This window comes from Uloborus diversus, chromosome 7 (genome assembly GCF_026930045.1).
Source record: "Uloborus diversus isolate 005 chromosome 7, Udiv.v.3.1, whole genome shotgun sequence".
Lineage (NCBI taxonomy): Eukaryota > Metazoa > Arthropoda > Arachnida > Araneae > Uloboridae > Uloborus > Uloborus diversus.
Window position 1 is genome coordinate 98,468,425 of NC_072737.1, and position 17,229 is coordinate 98,485,653.

At 32.5% G+C, this 17,229-nt stretch overlaps 1 protein-coding gene across 1 annotated transcript in view; it reads right to left on the reverse strand.

The window, feature by feature from the left end:
- LOC129225715 (uncharacterized protein C1orf112 homolog) overlaps window positions 1–17,229 on the reverse strand; it is a 140,481-nt gene that overhangs the window by 81,661 nt on the left and 41,591 nt on the right. The window contains exons 4-7 of the mRNA XM_054860204.1: window positions 11,663–11,752; window positions 9,527–9,649; window positions 8,918–9,004; window positions 1,771–1,916 (exon numbers count right to left, since the gene is read on the reverse strand). Coding sequence (XP_054716179.1) covers window positions 1,771–1,916; window positions 8,918–9,004; window positions 9,527–9,649; window positions 11,663–11,752 — 446 coding nt within the window. The remainder of the gene's footprint in view (window positions 1–1,770; window positions 1,917–8,917; window positions 9,005–9,526; window positions 9,650–11,662; window positions 11,753–17,229) is intronic.

Consider the following 17,229-nt stretch of genomic DNA (forward strand, 5'->3'; position numbering starts at 1 on the left):
ATCTTTTGACTGGGCAAAAGTATAAGCTTTGTACATAAAATGGTGATGCTTTTATATTATTTTCAGATCTCTAAAATCATACATCAATGCATCAAAACCAGTGGTTGGAAGTAGCGCGCTACAAATAGCGATGCTACTCTAGTAGCTACATTTTATAGTAGTTTGTATTGTAGCGCACTACTTTTTAAAAAAAGTAGAGTAGCGAGTAGTTCGCTACAAAAAAAAGGAGTTTGTAGCGATTTCTTGAAACTACTTTTGAATAAAGTTTCAAAAAAAAAATGCATTTTTAAACAAATCTGACTAGTGCAAGTCTTACGCAAGTAAAACTCGCACCTATCAGATTCGTAAGACTGAAAAATACGAGCTGACCTCTGACATATTATTTTGATGCCATACATTGTATCTGTTTGACGCCATTACTTTGTTTGGCATAGAAACTTTCACATTTTCCCAATATTCGCTTTGAATAGAGCATGGCTTAGAAAGAAAGAAACAAATTTTTTCCGTTTCATGAAAACTTTGCCCGTTAAGCAAAAAGCTTTCGGTATCAATGCCATTTGCACATGCAGTCGAACCTCAACTTACGCGAGGGATGCGTTTCAAACTTTAGATAAACAGCTCGCTTATGCGAAATTATATTTCACTAACTTCATATTTAGAAAGAAAAAAATGCTGAGCGGCGATTTGTACGTTAACAATCTGATGTTTCAACAAGTACGGTGCAGGAAATTTTGTCTTTCAGTGATGCTAAAGGGAAATTCCATTCACCAAACTAATATACAGTACCCAAGAAACAACGTGATATAAGCCCTGCGCTTCCGCTCCAAAAATTTTCGTGTTGCGGGTGAGGAATTCGCGTCAACTGCAAAATGCGTTTCTCGAGCAAAACTCACTATATAGACATTTTGTGTTAGTCGAATTGCGTTGTAGTCAGAGTCCACTGTTGTTTAAAATTGCACATTGAAGTAAAGTAAGTATGTTTAGTTATGTTTCATGTTTCGGATAATTAGTAGCACCGTTTGGGATATTTTTCCTTTTTTTTCTTTTTCACTGATCGAGTATTGATATATTGACATATTAAAAGTCAATGAGATGGTGTCTAGGTCCGGAACCTTAGCTTGAAGCTCAAAAGCAATTAATTCCTACGAAATATAAGTTCCTTTAAAATTAACTCATATAATGAAAGTTAAAGTTTCTCTTTTGTTTAAAAGATGCTTCTCATCATCTAAATCACTTTCATGTATATGTATGTCTATGTAAAATTTAAAACAAATTATGACTGGATTTATCTCAATTTCAAGTAGCCGAGTTACACTTCTTGAATGAAATGCTACTTACTGTCAGGAAAGGATTAAAAATTTGAAGGTTGAATTCCTTCCACTTCTTAATCCTTTCTTGCAGGGAATATTCGTGCAAATGGTAAAAAATGTTTGGATTGACGAATTGTTTCAGTAAAGGAAAGAAAGAATAAAAAACTTATTGCAATATTCCATGTTTAAATGAGCCAATATATAATCTGAACATTTTTTAAATTTTTTCATTCAATCCTCAAATGGTGTGTATGTGTATGTTATTTATTTATTTTTTAAAAAGTAGCGAAGTAGCGACTACATTTCAAAAGTAGTTTGTAGTTGCTACATTTTGAAAAAAGTAGTTGTAGTTGTAGTTAACTACATTTGTGCCAAAGTAGTTGTAGTTGTAGTTCGCTACAAAAGAAATGTAGTTTTTCCAACCACTGATCAAAACTAATATTAAAATAGATTTTCTTACTTAATGTACGATCTCCAATATTTAAATGACGCCATTGCATCAATTTCAGAAAAAAGTTGACCTAACTTTCCAAGCATTTCTACTATATCCTGTACCATAGAGTTGGGATTTAACACTAATAGCTTATCCAAAGCCACCAACATAGCCTACAAGAGATGCAAAGAATATTATTGAACGCAATAATTTTAATACATACAAATAAATTTACACACCTAAGAGTTGCATAATTTGTTAAATTTTAAAAACGTGTCAGCGTAGTATGCAAACATTTACATTAAAAGAGCAGTGTTGGCCGGATTGGACCCAATTGGGTTGAACCCAATGGTTTTTTTTGAAAAAACTCATTAAAAAAACCCATTATTTAGCCCACTTTTGGGTTTTTAAAAATTTTCTGAGAAGTTTTCAGAAAAAATTGAATTATTTAAATATTTTCACAATTTAAACTTATTTTTATTTGTTCTTTACCACAGACAATAGATATAAAAAATGAATTTTGAACTTAAATAGTATTTCTTAACTCTTGACAGCATTAAAAAAATACTTCAAAGATTTTAAATAAATATATTTAACTTTTTCCTTTAACTGGTCAATAAATAACTCAAATTACCTTGACTAAGTACTGTCACGTCTGATTTTCGCGATATTTGTAGATTGTACAGAGGAAACTACTCTAGCTAAAAGGCTTTCATGGAAATTATTCCCTGCAAACCAACACGTCACAAATCTCAAATAAACAAGGTATATTTTTTAGAAATTAACAGGTTTCTCAAACAGTCAGACAGAAAACAGAGTAGGATGTACAGTATTTTCATTATCTTACGAAAAAGTTTAATATTTCTTAGTCTGTACACAGAAATAGAAAAACAGGCAACATAAAGATCAAAGAAATGTCTTGATTAAGCTGGAATTCAGTAAAAAGGGATTTAAACTACTTGATGTTCCACAGTAGTTTTGCATAACAAAATGAAATACAATAAAGTAAAATGCAAAAAAAAAAAAAAAATGTAGTAATTAAAAACAAACAATAGATTTTATCACTCGAGAAGTAACTTTGGCTTAACTGTTGGTAATCATGGAATCTAAAAAATCTGAAACTTCACCATTCTTGGGTTTTGTCGTATTTTATACTTTTCTTCAGAAAACACTGAATTTTAACTGTTTTCCAGCTTTTTTTTACCTTAAGACAATTTTTGCGCTTTGTCCATATACTTAGGCTACAATATGCTACAAGTACCCCACATTTTCCCTGAAAAAAGACAAAAAAAAAAAAAAAAAAATCCCACATTTCTTTTAAAAAACCCAGCTTTAATTGGGTTTTTTGGGTTTTATTTAAAAAACCCCAAAAAACCCTGGGTCCATGGGCTTTTTTAAAAAAACCCGGGTTTTTGCCAACCCTGCAAAAGAGTACTGAATATACCAGAGGACAAAAGAATAAATATGAAGACAAATGCTTGAACTTTAGGTTTCATCTTAAGCTAGCATATTAAAATTCCACCATTAAAATATTTTTGCAAACTTCCTTTATTAACAGGGTAGCGACAGGAACCATGAAAAAATTTTCCCAGACTTTTCCCTGATTAAGTTCAACTAATTTCCCCGATTTACGTTACCAATGATATTGGTTTTATTTCTTTGCCCTACCTGAAAACCATTACATATTAAATAAAGTGCAGTGCTTAAAACGCTTTAAGCTGTCAATTAAAAAAATATTTTGAAAAGGTGCTCCTTTTTTTAGTAAAATTAGTATATTAAATTATCTACAGAGAAATATTATGCGAAATCTAACATGAATACTTTACTTCCAGAAACCAGTTAACATAAGAGTTCTAAGAAATTATTAAAACCATACATAAAGATATATTTAGTCATCATAAAACAAAAAACTTTATATGGAAATAATGCTGAACTGAATGTAGTTTTATTTATGTAACTAATAGACATATTTATGTAAAACAAATTGAAACCTTTTAACAACCAGTCATATTGAGCTATTAACCAATCAAGAACTTATGTTTTAATGAATGAATGAATACAACATTTTAAATATTAAAAAATAATAAAAATATTTACTTTTGCACACAACTCAATTTCAAATGATTTCATTATTAGACGGAAAAAAATCTTAAATTATTTTCGTAACAAACATTGAAATGCAAAAAATAATTATTGATTTCAAAATATAAATGTATATAACTAAGTTTTAAAATAAAAGAACTTTGAAGTCAAAAAAAAAAACCTTTTGTATAATCTGCAGCGACAGCAAATAATACAATGGTAAAAAACGAAGTTGATTTTCATTAAACATTCAATTTTAGCGATTAAATTAAGCCAAGTAATTACTTTTTAGTTACCCAAGAGGAAAATATCTAATCCCCCCTTAAAATTTTGCATATGGGTGCCCATGACAATGAGTAAAGGCGAGGGAGCTAATTCATTAATGATGGCGTGTTTTTAGCCTGTAGGGTTGTTTATTTTACATAGCATGGAATGCGAGAAAGGAAAATTCAAGCTACATAAAATAAACAACTTTTTAGACACAGAAGCAATCTTTGGAAGTTCGTCTTGTGGTTAATGAGGTAATGCTACTTCGACTTTGAGGGGAAAAAATGCACAAATATGTGGCAGTGCATAACCGCACCTCATTAATTTTACTTTTTTTAAAACAAATTATTCACGGAAAATGTGTACGGAATTAAGACACTTAATTCTGCAAATCAAAAAAAAAAAAAATTTTTTTTGTTCTTCATTTCATCCATTTTCCCTGAATTTTTGTTTCCCTGATATTTCCCTGATTAATAAAGTCCCCTGGCTTTTCCCTGATCTGTTGACACCTTGATCAACCTCACAAACACTCAGGGGTTTGTGAACCACTAGTTGGGAACTAATGACCTGTACGAGGGCCACACCTCATATTAAAACCATTTTTACAGGTCAGAACATATGTAAAATTTCCTAATTAACATTAAAATGGAAAAGGAGAGAAAAAAAACAATAACTGTTGCTATCAATTACCAGTTTTCTTTCATTAGATACATCTGTTTTTTTAGAAAACAATTTCAGAATACATGAAATACACCACAGCTGAGGCAGTCCATCCGAGGACTGCAGTTTCGTGCCTCATCAGCCAAGAATAGGAAGTGCCTGAGCTGGAGGTTTAAAACTTCTTAAGGAAGCCAAAAGTGCCAAACAAACTGGAAGGTTATACAGAATTAGCACTGACCAGACAAAATACCATGCCTTGCCTGCAATCTTCGAGTTGAACCAAACAAATGCTCTGGTCACCCTGTCTGGTTAGTGTTAATTCTATATTAGCCACTAGTTTATTTGGCCCTCTTGGCTTCCTTAAGAGGTTTTCCACCTCCAGCTCAGGCACTTTCTATTCCGGGCTGATGAATGCTAATAAGCACGAAACTGCCGTCTTCGGATGGAGTGATTGAGCTGGCAGTGTATTTTATGTATTTCTGCCTTAGTCCTGGTTATAGGGCGCTAATTTACAGAAAATTTCAGAGTATTTGGTTCCAAATTTATAACACCAACATTAATCCTGCTTTTTGTTTTGGAACATTGAGAAATACAATGGGCCACACGGGCTAGCTATGCGGGCTGTGTGTGACCCGCGAGCCATAGGTTGGGCACCAGTGATCTAGTCAATCATTGAGCATCTTCATTGTATGATATAGTGTTAAGTAACTGTTTACATTATTTTCAGAAGTGAATTACTTTCTCAAAACAAAGGTTACTTATGGTAATCAAGGTTACCTAGATGCATTTGTTTGTTTATTACTATATATGCATGCACACACTTATACATACAGACATAGAAAACTAAAATCTTCTGAACACATTAAAAATTAGTAAAGAAATAAAAACAATAATGAAAGTAAAAATAAATAAATAAAAAGGAAAGAATATTTGAAAGATGTTTTTGGCTTTCATTTTTAAATGAGAGTTAAATATCTAATATTAATAAAAGATGATTGTATGTAACTATTTATCTATGTCATAGCTACTCCTAACAGAAAACTGAGCATCAAAACAGGTTAGGTATCGATAGATCTGTAATTTTCTTGACTACATGTTTAGCAATGTGGCAAAGCTGTGCAACTTTAATTAGTGGAGATACTAATAAAAAAAAATTTCTCTCCTCTTGGTTCTTCTTTCAAAACAACTTTTCCCCACAATTCTGGCAAGCGGCCAAGATGCTCAAGGCTCATATGCTTAAAGCAGAAGTTTTTGAATCTTGTAGACAGGAAAACACTCATGGAAAGCGAATGTTTATCAAATGGCGTAAGTGAAGTGCATTTCTTCGATGCACAAAGAGAAAATACTTTATGAATGGCTTGAATTGCGCTTTTTGGCAAAATGATTTTTTCTTTTGTTTTAAAGGAATGTAATTTACATTCCAAAAATGTCAATTTAAATTCTTTCACCAGCTTAAGCTGTCTCACGGGGGCAAATACAGGGCAAAGCTTCAAAAGTACCCCAGCGGTACTTCCAGGAAATGGGTTGCTGCAGAAACCTGCTGTAGGTGGGTCAAGCGAGCCACCTTAGGCGGCAAGGTCTATGCTGTGCAACAGGCAGCAGCAAGAAGGCGGCGATGACTTCGAAGTACACTTCTGAAGTTGGAGTACATCAATCCGCTGAAGGCAGCTAATCTAGCACTCCTGGCAGCTAGTTTTAATTATCAGTCAAAACATTTTGAGACAGATAACAAAACATAGATTCAAATTTTAGTCTTTGAAAAAAGTGAGTTTTCTATGAACATTTCTCAAAATTTGATAAATTATATAAGAAGTTAAATGAACACTTTTTAAATTAATTATTTGTTCTTTGTAAAGGTATAACTTTTTTTAAGCACTTTTATTATACTCGGCCTGATTGTCATGGAGAAATCTGAGGCCTGCTTTTGCTTATATCTGAGGAGAAAAACCATTAAGAGACTTCGGGATTTCACTAAATGATTTGCTTAATCTTAAGGTACAACTTAAAAAAGCTGAAAAATTAAAATTCTAAAATAAAATAAGCATTTCAGTTAGGATGAAAAACAGTAAATTCCTGTAATTTCCCCATTAAATGTTTGAATATAAAATCCATTGTTACAAATTTTATTGCCTTGCAACAGTAATGTTAATAATAATCATTATGAAAATTTTGAATCAAGGCTTCTTTGAAGCAAGCATTGTGCACTGTCATTACTCTTGTAGAATTTTTATCCTCACCTACGCCAATGATCGATCACGGGGCTAACTTGTATGTTGTGGAACATAAATTAGTTTGGGAAGCCTTTAATACACTATGTGTCCAAAAAATAAGGCACATGCCTTAGTATTTCGTTGGACCACCTTTTGCGCGTATTGCGCCAAAACATTGCTTCATTGAGTTTTAGTAAAGTATCCATTTTTATTTTCGCCCAAAATTCCATCAAGAGGTCTCCTAAACGTTCAATAGATGAAGGAAGTGTGGTGTGTGATCTTAAATCCTTTTCAAGTATGTCCCACAGATTCTTGATTAGATTGAGGTCTGGACTTTGTGGTGGCCAAATCATGTGTTGAAATGATGCATCTTGCTCATTGAACCAAGATTTGACAGTTGTACTCTGGCCTTATCGTCTTGGAATACATCACTACCGTCAGGAAAATAAAAGTCCAAAGATGGCACAACATGATCATCCAAGATGTTAAGGTACTGTGCAGACTTCATTTGGTTGGTGCACAATGCAGCCGAGCCTAGTCCAGATGAACAGAAACAACCCCAGATCATTACACTGCCTCCGAAAGAGTGCACAGAGGGAACAAGACATGTAGGGTCCATTGCTTCTTGTTCGAAACCTGAAGCGTTTTCTCATTTTGAAAGAGCATAAATCTTGACTCATCGAACCACATGACCTTTCCCCAATCATTATCTGTCCAATTTTTATGATCTTTCGCAAATTGCAGTCTCTTTCTTCGATTAATGGCACTTACAAGTCACTTCTTTATTTCAATACAGCTTCTTAGTCCCGATTTTTGAAGTTCTCGTCGCATCGTGCGCTTGGAAATTGTTTTACTTTCTTCGTTGAAGAGTGCTGTGAGTTGAATGGTCCATTTCTTGCCATTTTTTCTTCACTAATCGCTTTAGAGAATGCTGGTCACGTTCCTCCAGAATAGATTTACGACCACAAAGATGTCGCCAACAGGTAGCTTCTCTGCCATCTTTCCACGTTTTAATAATGTGCTGAACAGTTCGCAATCCTATACCACTAATTTCAACTATGTCTTTGCATTTTGTCCCACTTTGGTACAGGCCAACAATTTGCCCCTTTTTGATCTGTTACATGATTTCCTTGAACACAACTACTGATTCCACCCATGCTTACTTTGAACTAAACAGTCTTCTAGTGCAACGCCCGCATTTTAAACTTGCATCAAGCAAAGATTTATGCAAATATCTGTAATACTCATCGAATCACCGTCTTTCAAAATTGAAACATTTAAAATTTGACCGCGACTTTTTTTTTTGGACACTTAGTGTATTTAAATGAACTAGCACACAAATAAATCCCAGGGAGGAACATGGATTAGTTTTTAGTGCCAATTGCTTAAAGTTTCAGGGACGCATATAGGTTTTTCTTTCTTTTAGTATATGGAGTATTTAAATGAAAAAATAAGGTGAAGTTTCGTGATGGTAACATTATTTTATTTCTGTAGTACATTTACACTGTAGTTTTCAATAATCCCAAGAAACTGACACTACAAACGAAGAAAAGTGCGGCTCAAGTCATTTCAAACCAAACTTTCCTATTAAGAAAAATATGCATGTTTCAACAATCAAAATTTGTTTGAAAGCTTGATAATGATAAGGAATTCTCTACATGACTTGAGCCGCACTTTTCTTCATTTGCAGTGTCAGTTTCTTGGAATTACTGAAAACTACAGGAATACTTGAATTGTTCTTGCTGACCCAGAAAGTTATTTTGACGTTTTGAGTGCATTATAAAAAGTGCTTAGTGTTTTTTAAAAAATTCTGTTATTAAAGATTTTCAAATTGCATGATCAAACGGAATAATAGACAGACTTCTTTTAAAATAAGCCGAGATTATCATAATCAACACCCAGACATAAGGGGGGGGAAAATGATTGGAGTTATAATGTAAAGGTAGTATTCATACCCTTTCTAAATCTTGAATTTGATTGAAGAAAACAGCAAGTTTATCAGCAACATTTTCTATTTGATTTTCATAAATTAGCTCACTATCCTGAAAACACATTAAATTTACATTATGTATTTTCAAATTCCATGATCAAAATAATTATTACATAAGAATTGCAGCCAAAGACAGTCTCCTCTTCAGAGTGTACACAAATTGTAGGTAAAATAAAATATTATGCATTTCAAATATTTAAAGGATTTTTTTTTAGAAATTTTTCTTTTTTTTTAAGAAAAATTTAAGTAAAAAAAATAATATAAAAATGGAAATTTGCATTTGTTGCAGAAATATATTTGTTTTTAGCAATGCTAAAAATAGGCCTTGCAAAGAGGCCTTTTCCCAAAATATCAAATGTTAAAAAATTAATTTTATTAAAAAGACAAAACTTGACATAAACCACTCAAGGCTATGATTACTTTTAATGTTTCATTAGAAAATTAATTTTAAAAAATAATAATCTATTTTTATCAATTTAAATATTTTTTTTCCCACAGCAAAAATTTTCTGCAGTAACGTTAAAAAAAAACTGCTTTAAAAAGCCATACGAAGTCTCTTCTCTATAGCTTTTACCTTGCAGTGCTGGTAGGCTATACAAAGTGTATTTAAGGTTACAACATGAAGGGTTAACATTTCTTCTGATGATCTGTTGCAACTGAAGCATGGCAAAAGTGTTTCTAAACACAGTCCAGACGCCTAAAATATAGAAAAAAGTATCTTGTGTTATTAACAGACAGAAAGACTAAAAGTGTTTATCAAAATACAGGGAAAACAATTTTGTCCGCTAAGAAATTTTATGGATTATTTTACTATTTTGACAAAAAACAACTTCGTAACAAGAAAAACATGCTTTTTATTGCTTTAACAGCATAGTTTTATAGCAACTGGTAAAAGTTATACGTCAGCTTTAAAAAATTTGAAGTGATACAAAATGCAATAGGTAAAAGGTATTGGCTAATAACTGAGCAAATGAATGACAATATAAAGAAAGAGGTCTGCTAGTTCATGTTGCAATTTGGAAGTCAAGCCATACACCGACTACTTACTTAACATCTAAAAATGTGATCATAGATCAAATGACATTAAAATTTGTAAAAGCACAGAATAAAACTTAAAATGAAGGTGAGATTCCAAAGTTAGAAAAAACAAAGACAAACAAGCAGTGAGATTTAATAAGATGTTTTAAAGGACATTAGCTTGATCAACATTTGGTAGCTTTCAGATTAAAATAAAATCAATCACTAGAATTGCTCGAATTCTGGTAAATTCTCATTCGAAATTCTAGTGCTTTGTTAGTACATAAACAATGTTGTAAGTGGTGAACAAGCCCACTAAAGCTAAAATACAGGGATACAAAGTCAAAAATGCAAGATTGCAAATTTAAAATTCAATCAATCATGAATACAAATTTCATAGTACAATAAATAGCAAAAACAACTATCAAACTATTTAGTAATAGAAGGGCAGAAGTAAATTTAACAAAATGTACCAAAACATTAATGTGCAGAAATGCAACAGAATTTACAAATTAAATACCAAGATCATGATGTTGGATAGCTGATTGAGGAGAGTGTCATCTGGTCGAACTGTTTCATAATTTTAACATATTTGCTCTCTAGTCTATATAGCCCCCTGGCTCCAAGCAGAATTCAACTCACTACTTTAACAAAACCAAAACAAAAAGTGAATGCCTGGTCATCTTTTGTTTGAAAAAAGCAGTTGACATCAAACATCCTGGAGGATAAGTAAAGTTTTAAATAAAACGAACCTGCTGAACAAATGCTGGCAAATAAAATCAAAATATTACGTAGATTTGAAAGAATTTTTTGACAAGATGCAGCACACTTCTTTCAAAACATTGACACTGAATGGTTGCATGATTAAAAATGATGATATCTTCAATAAATAAACATTGACATAACATATCATACAAATGTAAAAGTTTTACATTTGATCATAGTAAGATAAAAATATAAAGTATCTGCACACATAGCTCAAATTTATCTGCAGGAATGAAAATCAACATGCAGTAAGTAAGTAAATTTTTTAGAAAAAAGATGCCTTTTGCTTTCAATCATGTATTTGTGAAAGCAATAAGGTCATTTCACAGTAATTTTGACATTTATGTAGAGTCCGCAACGTGACCTTTTTTTGCCATAACTTTTTGATTTACTGTTTGACAAGCATATTATTTCATTTTGAGCTTTTCCTACCAACACACCAACTCAAACTAAAATAATTTGCAAATCAAATAGTAAATAAAAAAGGTATGACGAAAAACGATACCATTACGAACTCTACAATGTCAAAAATACCGTGAAAAGAACTTATAATGAACATTTTTCATTAAATTTATCTTCAAATTTTGAAGATAATCAGTATTTATTATGGATATTACTAACAATTTTCAGCCAAAGCACAAATCTATAGCAAGTGCATCTACACAGCATCTGCTGCGGCGTGCATACTTGCATCTATATTATCTAGCTATGCATTTGACTGCCTCATAACTTAAAGTGTTTCTAAATTGAAATATTGATTTCAAAAACAAGGAAAAATATATCTTGCAACAGAATATTGTAAATGAAATAAGTGTTAACGAGAGCAACTTAAAACTCTAAGATCATTGGTAAGATAAAAATCATTTAATATTAGACTTATTTTAAAATTTAGGATACATTCATTATTTTTAATAAGTAACTAATTTACTTTTAAAATTTTTTCGATATCAACAACAAACTCTTCTTTATTTCCGATTTCATTAACTAACTTCAGAATTGACTCAAATATGGACGGAATCTAGAAAAAGAAAAGAAAAAAGATTAATTTCAACCAAAATACTTGAAATATTGGGCAGTAAGAAAAACAGCAATAAATTTGATCCACAAAGAAAATAAACAAATTTTCATTGCTCAAAATATAAAATTTAATAAACTCATTTCTTTTTTATTTAATTACTATTTAGCAGGGTTTTTGATTTTTTTAATCAAAAAAGTTGGATTTTTAAAAATTTATATCAGATATTTCTGATTTTTTTTAAATCTTAAAAAATTGTTGATTTTAATTACTTTACTTATAAACATAATATATTTCATACAATAGATGAATTGATTCAGCTTACTTTTAAAATTTAGATAAGTTCTCTAATTATTCAATAAATTTTTAAGATTTATAAATACATTGTTATAATACTTAGATCAGATGTGATTTTGTATCATGCTTTGCTTAAAGATAAGGTTTCTATCATGTACGTTTTTACTGTAAATATGTTGGATAATTACTTCTCTCAACTATATTAGTCATGGTGTATAAGAAAAACTGCAAAATTTTATTTTCTTCTAAACTAATTTTGGAGTAAAAGTAATATTAGAAGAGTGAAAATCTGTTACACACACAAAAAGAGAGATCTATATAAATGCCTATTGAAGTTATGATTGTTTAACCTTTTGAAGGGCACATCATTAAATTTTTAGAAATCTTATGAAACGAGCTGATGTTGTGCATCACACGACTTCCTTTTACTTCCAATTTAATGTCATTTCCCCATTACTGGCAATTTTAATGTGATTCAATAGTTTACTCTCTAAATATCACCAACAATAGCCAAATTGAAATATATTTTTAAAAAAAAAATCGCGAAATTTGTCACCAAGTTGGTGACAAACTTGGAGACCAAAAGACTGGCGATATATCGTCAAGTTATAACACCACTTGAGTTTACATCAAAATTAACAATGATTCACCCCCAAAAAGGGACAAAAGATCCCTTTAGAAACAACCGAATGCAACCAAAAAGGGAGGTGCACAACTAGACCCCACTATAAATCTACGCACCAAATTTCAACTTTCTAGGACTTATCGTTCTTGAGTTATGTGACGCACATACACACATACATACATACATACAGACGTCACGAGAAAATTTGTTGTAATTAACTCGGGAATCGTCATTATGGATATTTCGCATGTTTATATGTTCTTAGGCACTTATCCACGTGTGGTCAAGTTAAAAATAAAACTCAATATTCATTCGGGGGTGAGTAAAATGGAAATTAAGGTCGATTTTTGAGTGAAAGTTTTTTCGTGAATAAAATACTTCCTTTTTTGTAAAAGGAAATAAAAACACTATGAGTGGGTTTATTTGATCATCTAGACATAGAATTGTCAGTCAAAAAAATTTTTTTATGCATTTCTTTCGCAGAGGGGGTGATGTCCTCATTTGTTCACAGCCTCAACTATTGCCAAAAAATATGTGTTTATTCATGAAAAAATTGATTTGGAATCTTTTAGAACTATATGATTGAATACCTCAAGGAAAATGAAGAAAAACAGTTGACTATTTTAGCACTAATAAAAAAATTTATAACTTGAAATTTTTTTTCATTTTTGAGCTCATAACTTGGAATTATTTGAAAAAAAAGAGCCTACAGAAAAAGATACTTTTGTTGAAATGCCATCTGTTGTTGTTCATTTAACTTGAAAGAAAAGGACTCAAGTGATTCTGATTTAAAAAAACTCGGGGGAAAAAAGGGAGAAAAATATTAATAAATAAGTGGTTTCAGGGCACGACTACTGCCCTTCAAAGTGATAATGCAGTGAATCTAGAGCAATACATTCTAAAAATACAAAATTGATTTATAAAAATAAAAACAACTGATTTTAAAAATGATTTTGGAAAAAAAAAACCACTTGATTCAAATCAATTGTTTTTTTTTTTTTTTTTTTATTCACTTGATTTAAATCATGATTTAAATCAAGCTGATTTAAATCAACAAACCCTGCTATTTGGGGGCTAAAATGCAGGGCAGAATACTTCCCCAAATTTTTTTTTGAACTGTCTCCTTGAAAATAGTCTAGTAAAGTGACTCCCAGTTTCAGAAGATTTGAAACATTTCTGTAAAAGTGTGGAACTCCATTTTCTTTGGATATACCTGCAAAGTAACTATTTTCTAAAATATATGTATTTTTTGGAGGGTCTGAGGTGAATGCAGGTATTATTTTAGAAGATCAATGTATGTATGTCTCTAGAGTGAAAAAAAAAAAAACTTTTTTGTTCAAATAAATTTTCCAATTCTAATTTCTCTATTACATTTACGGCATGTCTGAAGTAAAGCGTGCAATATTTTTGAGTCCTTATCAGAAATAAGGATTTTCTATCTCAAGGTATTTAACATCTAACCCTAAAATGAGGAGGAATATTTTTAGTATTATTTTAACTAAACCTTTGAACACTTCATTACCTGTGGGGAAATAAATCTCTGAAAACATTACAAATCCAAAGGAAATAAATCTAAAGAAGTTCTTCTGCCCTTATATAGAAGTTTGGTAAGACCCCATTTGGAGTATGCTGTTCAGTTTTGGTCTCCTTATCTTAAGAAAGACATTAATGTATTGGAAAGGGTTCAAAGGCGGGCTACAAGGCTAATAAGTGGACTTTCCCACTTAGATTATGATTCCAGGCTTAGAAGGCTAAAAATGTAGTCTTGAGCAAAGAAGAGACCGAGGGGCATAGGTGCAAGTTTGGTGATGTGTTCAAGACGGAAAATATTTTCAGCCCCCCCCCCCCCCCACCCACATGCGGGCTTAAGGAAAAATTTGTATGTATAAATGTTGTAGATTTTAACAATGCCAGTTTTGGAATCTGTTTGATTTAAATTTTAAGCCTTAAAATTGTAATATTTAAGTGATTTGACATCACAATTCCAAAAAGTCTAAAATCCGGCAATAAAAGAGGGGAGTGGGGTCTGGGGGTCTCCCCCATAAATTTTTTCAAATTGAAGTCCAAAAAACGCTATGGTAGGCCATTTTGTTAAAGTTCAGGGAAAGGAGGGGTTCAGGGACTCGTACCTCAATTATTTCAAACTGATAGTCCCAAAATCACAATATTGGGCAACCTTAAAAAAATATTAGAGAAGGGGTAGGGGGACGCTATGGGCTTTTCCTGAAATTGAAGATTTAAAAACAAATTGTAATTTAAATTTCATAACGTTTGTACGCCTTTTTGAATGCACTATTGAAGGGATGAAGTTCAGGAACCCACCTTCGGTAACATTTCGAAATTGAAGTTTCAAAAACGCAATTTTAGACGATGTTGAATAATGTAAGGGGTAAAAGCGTTTGCAGCACCCCACCATTAGTTTTTTTGCTGATCGTAAACATTTTTATTGTAGCAATAAAATCGCTTAAGGACATAAGATTTTCACTTTTGCAACATAAATCAGTTCTGATCGGAAAGTCTACCCAAGGTAGCGCTAACAAACTAGAAAAGAAGGAAAGGTGGGGGAAGAGTAAAGCCGACTAATGATAATGAACTGTCACCATTCCCCCACACAGTCTTCATTTGAAAAAGAATTCTTTTATAAGATAGAATTAGCAATAAAAAATCGCTTCAGTGAAGTAGATATATTTTTTAAACAAGGTACCCTTTCCAACATTCATTAATTAAAAAAAGAAATAGGGGAACCGAATCCTAACCCCAGGCAGGGTTCCCGAATCACATCCCTCTTAACGCACTCAAATATAGTCTAAAGTGGAGCTTTAAATATTTCAGCATCAGAGGATTTTCGGAAGAGAACTCTTGAAACCCTTCCTCTGAATTCACCACAAATGTCCTAAATTTCAATTTTTAAGGCTTCAGTTTCTAAATTGTTTTGTAGGAATAGTACCCCTCTTACCTATAAACATGACTTATGATCGGCTAAAAATTTTAATACTTTAATTTTGGAAACTTTTTGAAAGAATCTTCCTACATCCTTCCCCCTTAAGTCAGTCAAAGATAGCCCAAAACAAAGCTCTAAAAATTTCAGAAACAAAAATATTTCGGGCTGAGGGTGCGGAATACCCCCCTCCTCTCATTGTGTTTACTAAATGCAGTGTAAGTTTTTGTTTAAGGTTAATTTTTTTATTGAGAGAGCAACTCCCTTCCACACATCGCCAATGACAACCCAAAATTTTAAGACTTCAATTTCGAAAACGTTTCGAGAAAGACCCCTGAATTCCCTAACTCTTAACTCACTCAAAAATAGCATCTCAATACTTCGGGGAGAGAGGAGAGACCCCCCCCCCCCCCAAACTCTTTCCTCTAAGTTCACTAAATTTTACTTAAATTTACGGTTTCCCCTTTTCATCACCGAAGATTTAAGAATTTAAATTCTAAAACGTATTGAGAGAAAGCCTTCGAATTCCCTCTTCTTAAGTCTTCCAAAGATTACCTAAAGCTGAGTACTTCAGCTTTGAATATTTTTTGGGAAAGGAGAACCCCGAACCCCAAGATGGTCTTAAGTTGCGCTTTTAGGACTCCAATTTCGGAATTTCGCCTAAAGAAAGCGCCCTCCCTCCCTCTTAACATTGCCAAAGACAGCATGAAAGTTTTAAGACTTCAATTACAAACACTTTTCGGAAGAAGGTCTCAAATGCCCTTTAACTTAAGTCATTTACGTATAGCCTCAAATAGTTTTTAATACATCAGCTACAAAACATTTTCATGTTAAAACACCAAAACCATCTCTCATAAATTCACCAAAGATTGCCTAAATTAGTGTTTTTAAGTCTCCAGTCTTCGATTTTTTTCAAAACCTCCCCCTTCCCGCTTTTACATCATTAAAGACAGCCTAAAACTTTTTGACTTTTAAATTTTTAAGGGTTTGCAGAGGAGAAATATCGAACCACTCCTAGCTTCAAAAATATTTTCAATTCAGTTTTTCGATATTTTATACTGTAACCCGTGAGTAACCCCCCACCCCGCCTTAGATTGTCCAAGATATCAACGTTTTAATTTGCGAACAGATTACCCTCTTTGCAAGAGCAGCGTTTTTTCGCAAACTCGTGCTCCGTTATTTTTCTTCTTTCCTTTCTCTCTCTCCCCCCCCCTCCAATATTCCCAGTCTAGCGAGTGTTAGATTCAATGACAGAATTTAATTTTTCCTCAAGTCTTTGTCAAAATTGCAGGAACGGTTGCCCATCGGTGTTTCCAACCAGCAACTCCTTGGTCAATGCAGCGAGTTGGAAATAACAGAGCTACACCTAAAAAAAAAGTGAAACGGCGCGAGTCGCAAAGCCACTCCTCCAAAAGCACGTTGCAAACAAAACGAGCCCATGGCAGAAAACCGAGAGAATGTCGATGTAAATTCGTGGTTATGGAACGGTCCAGTAATATTAAAGCATATTATTCAAACACTCAATTTTTCTTTTTTCATTAAAAACTAAAAGAAAGTCATCGAATTTTTCCGTCCCGACCTCCGTCTCGGAAATTTTGTCAAGACGGAAATCCGTCCTGA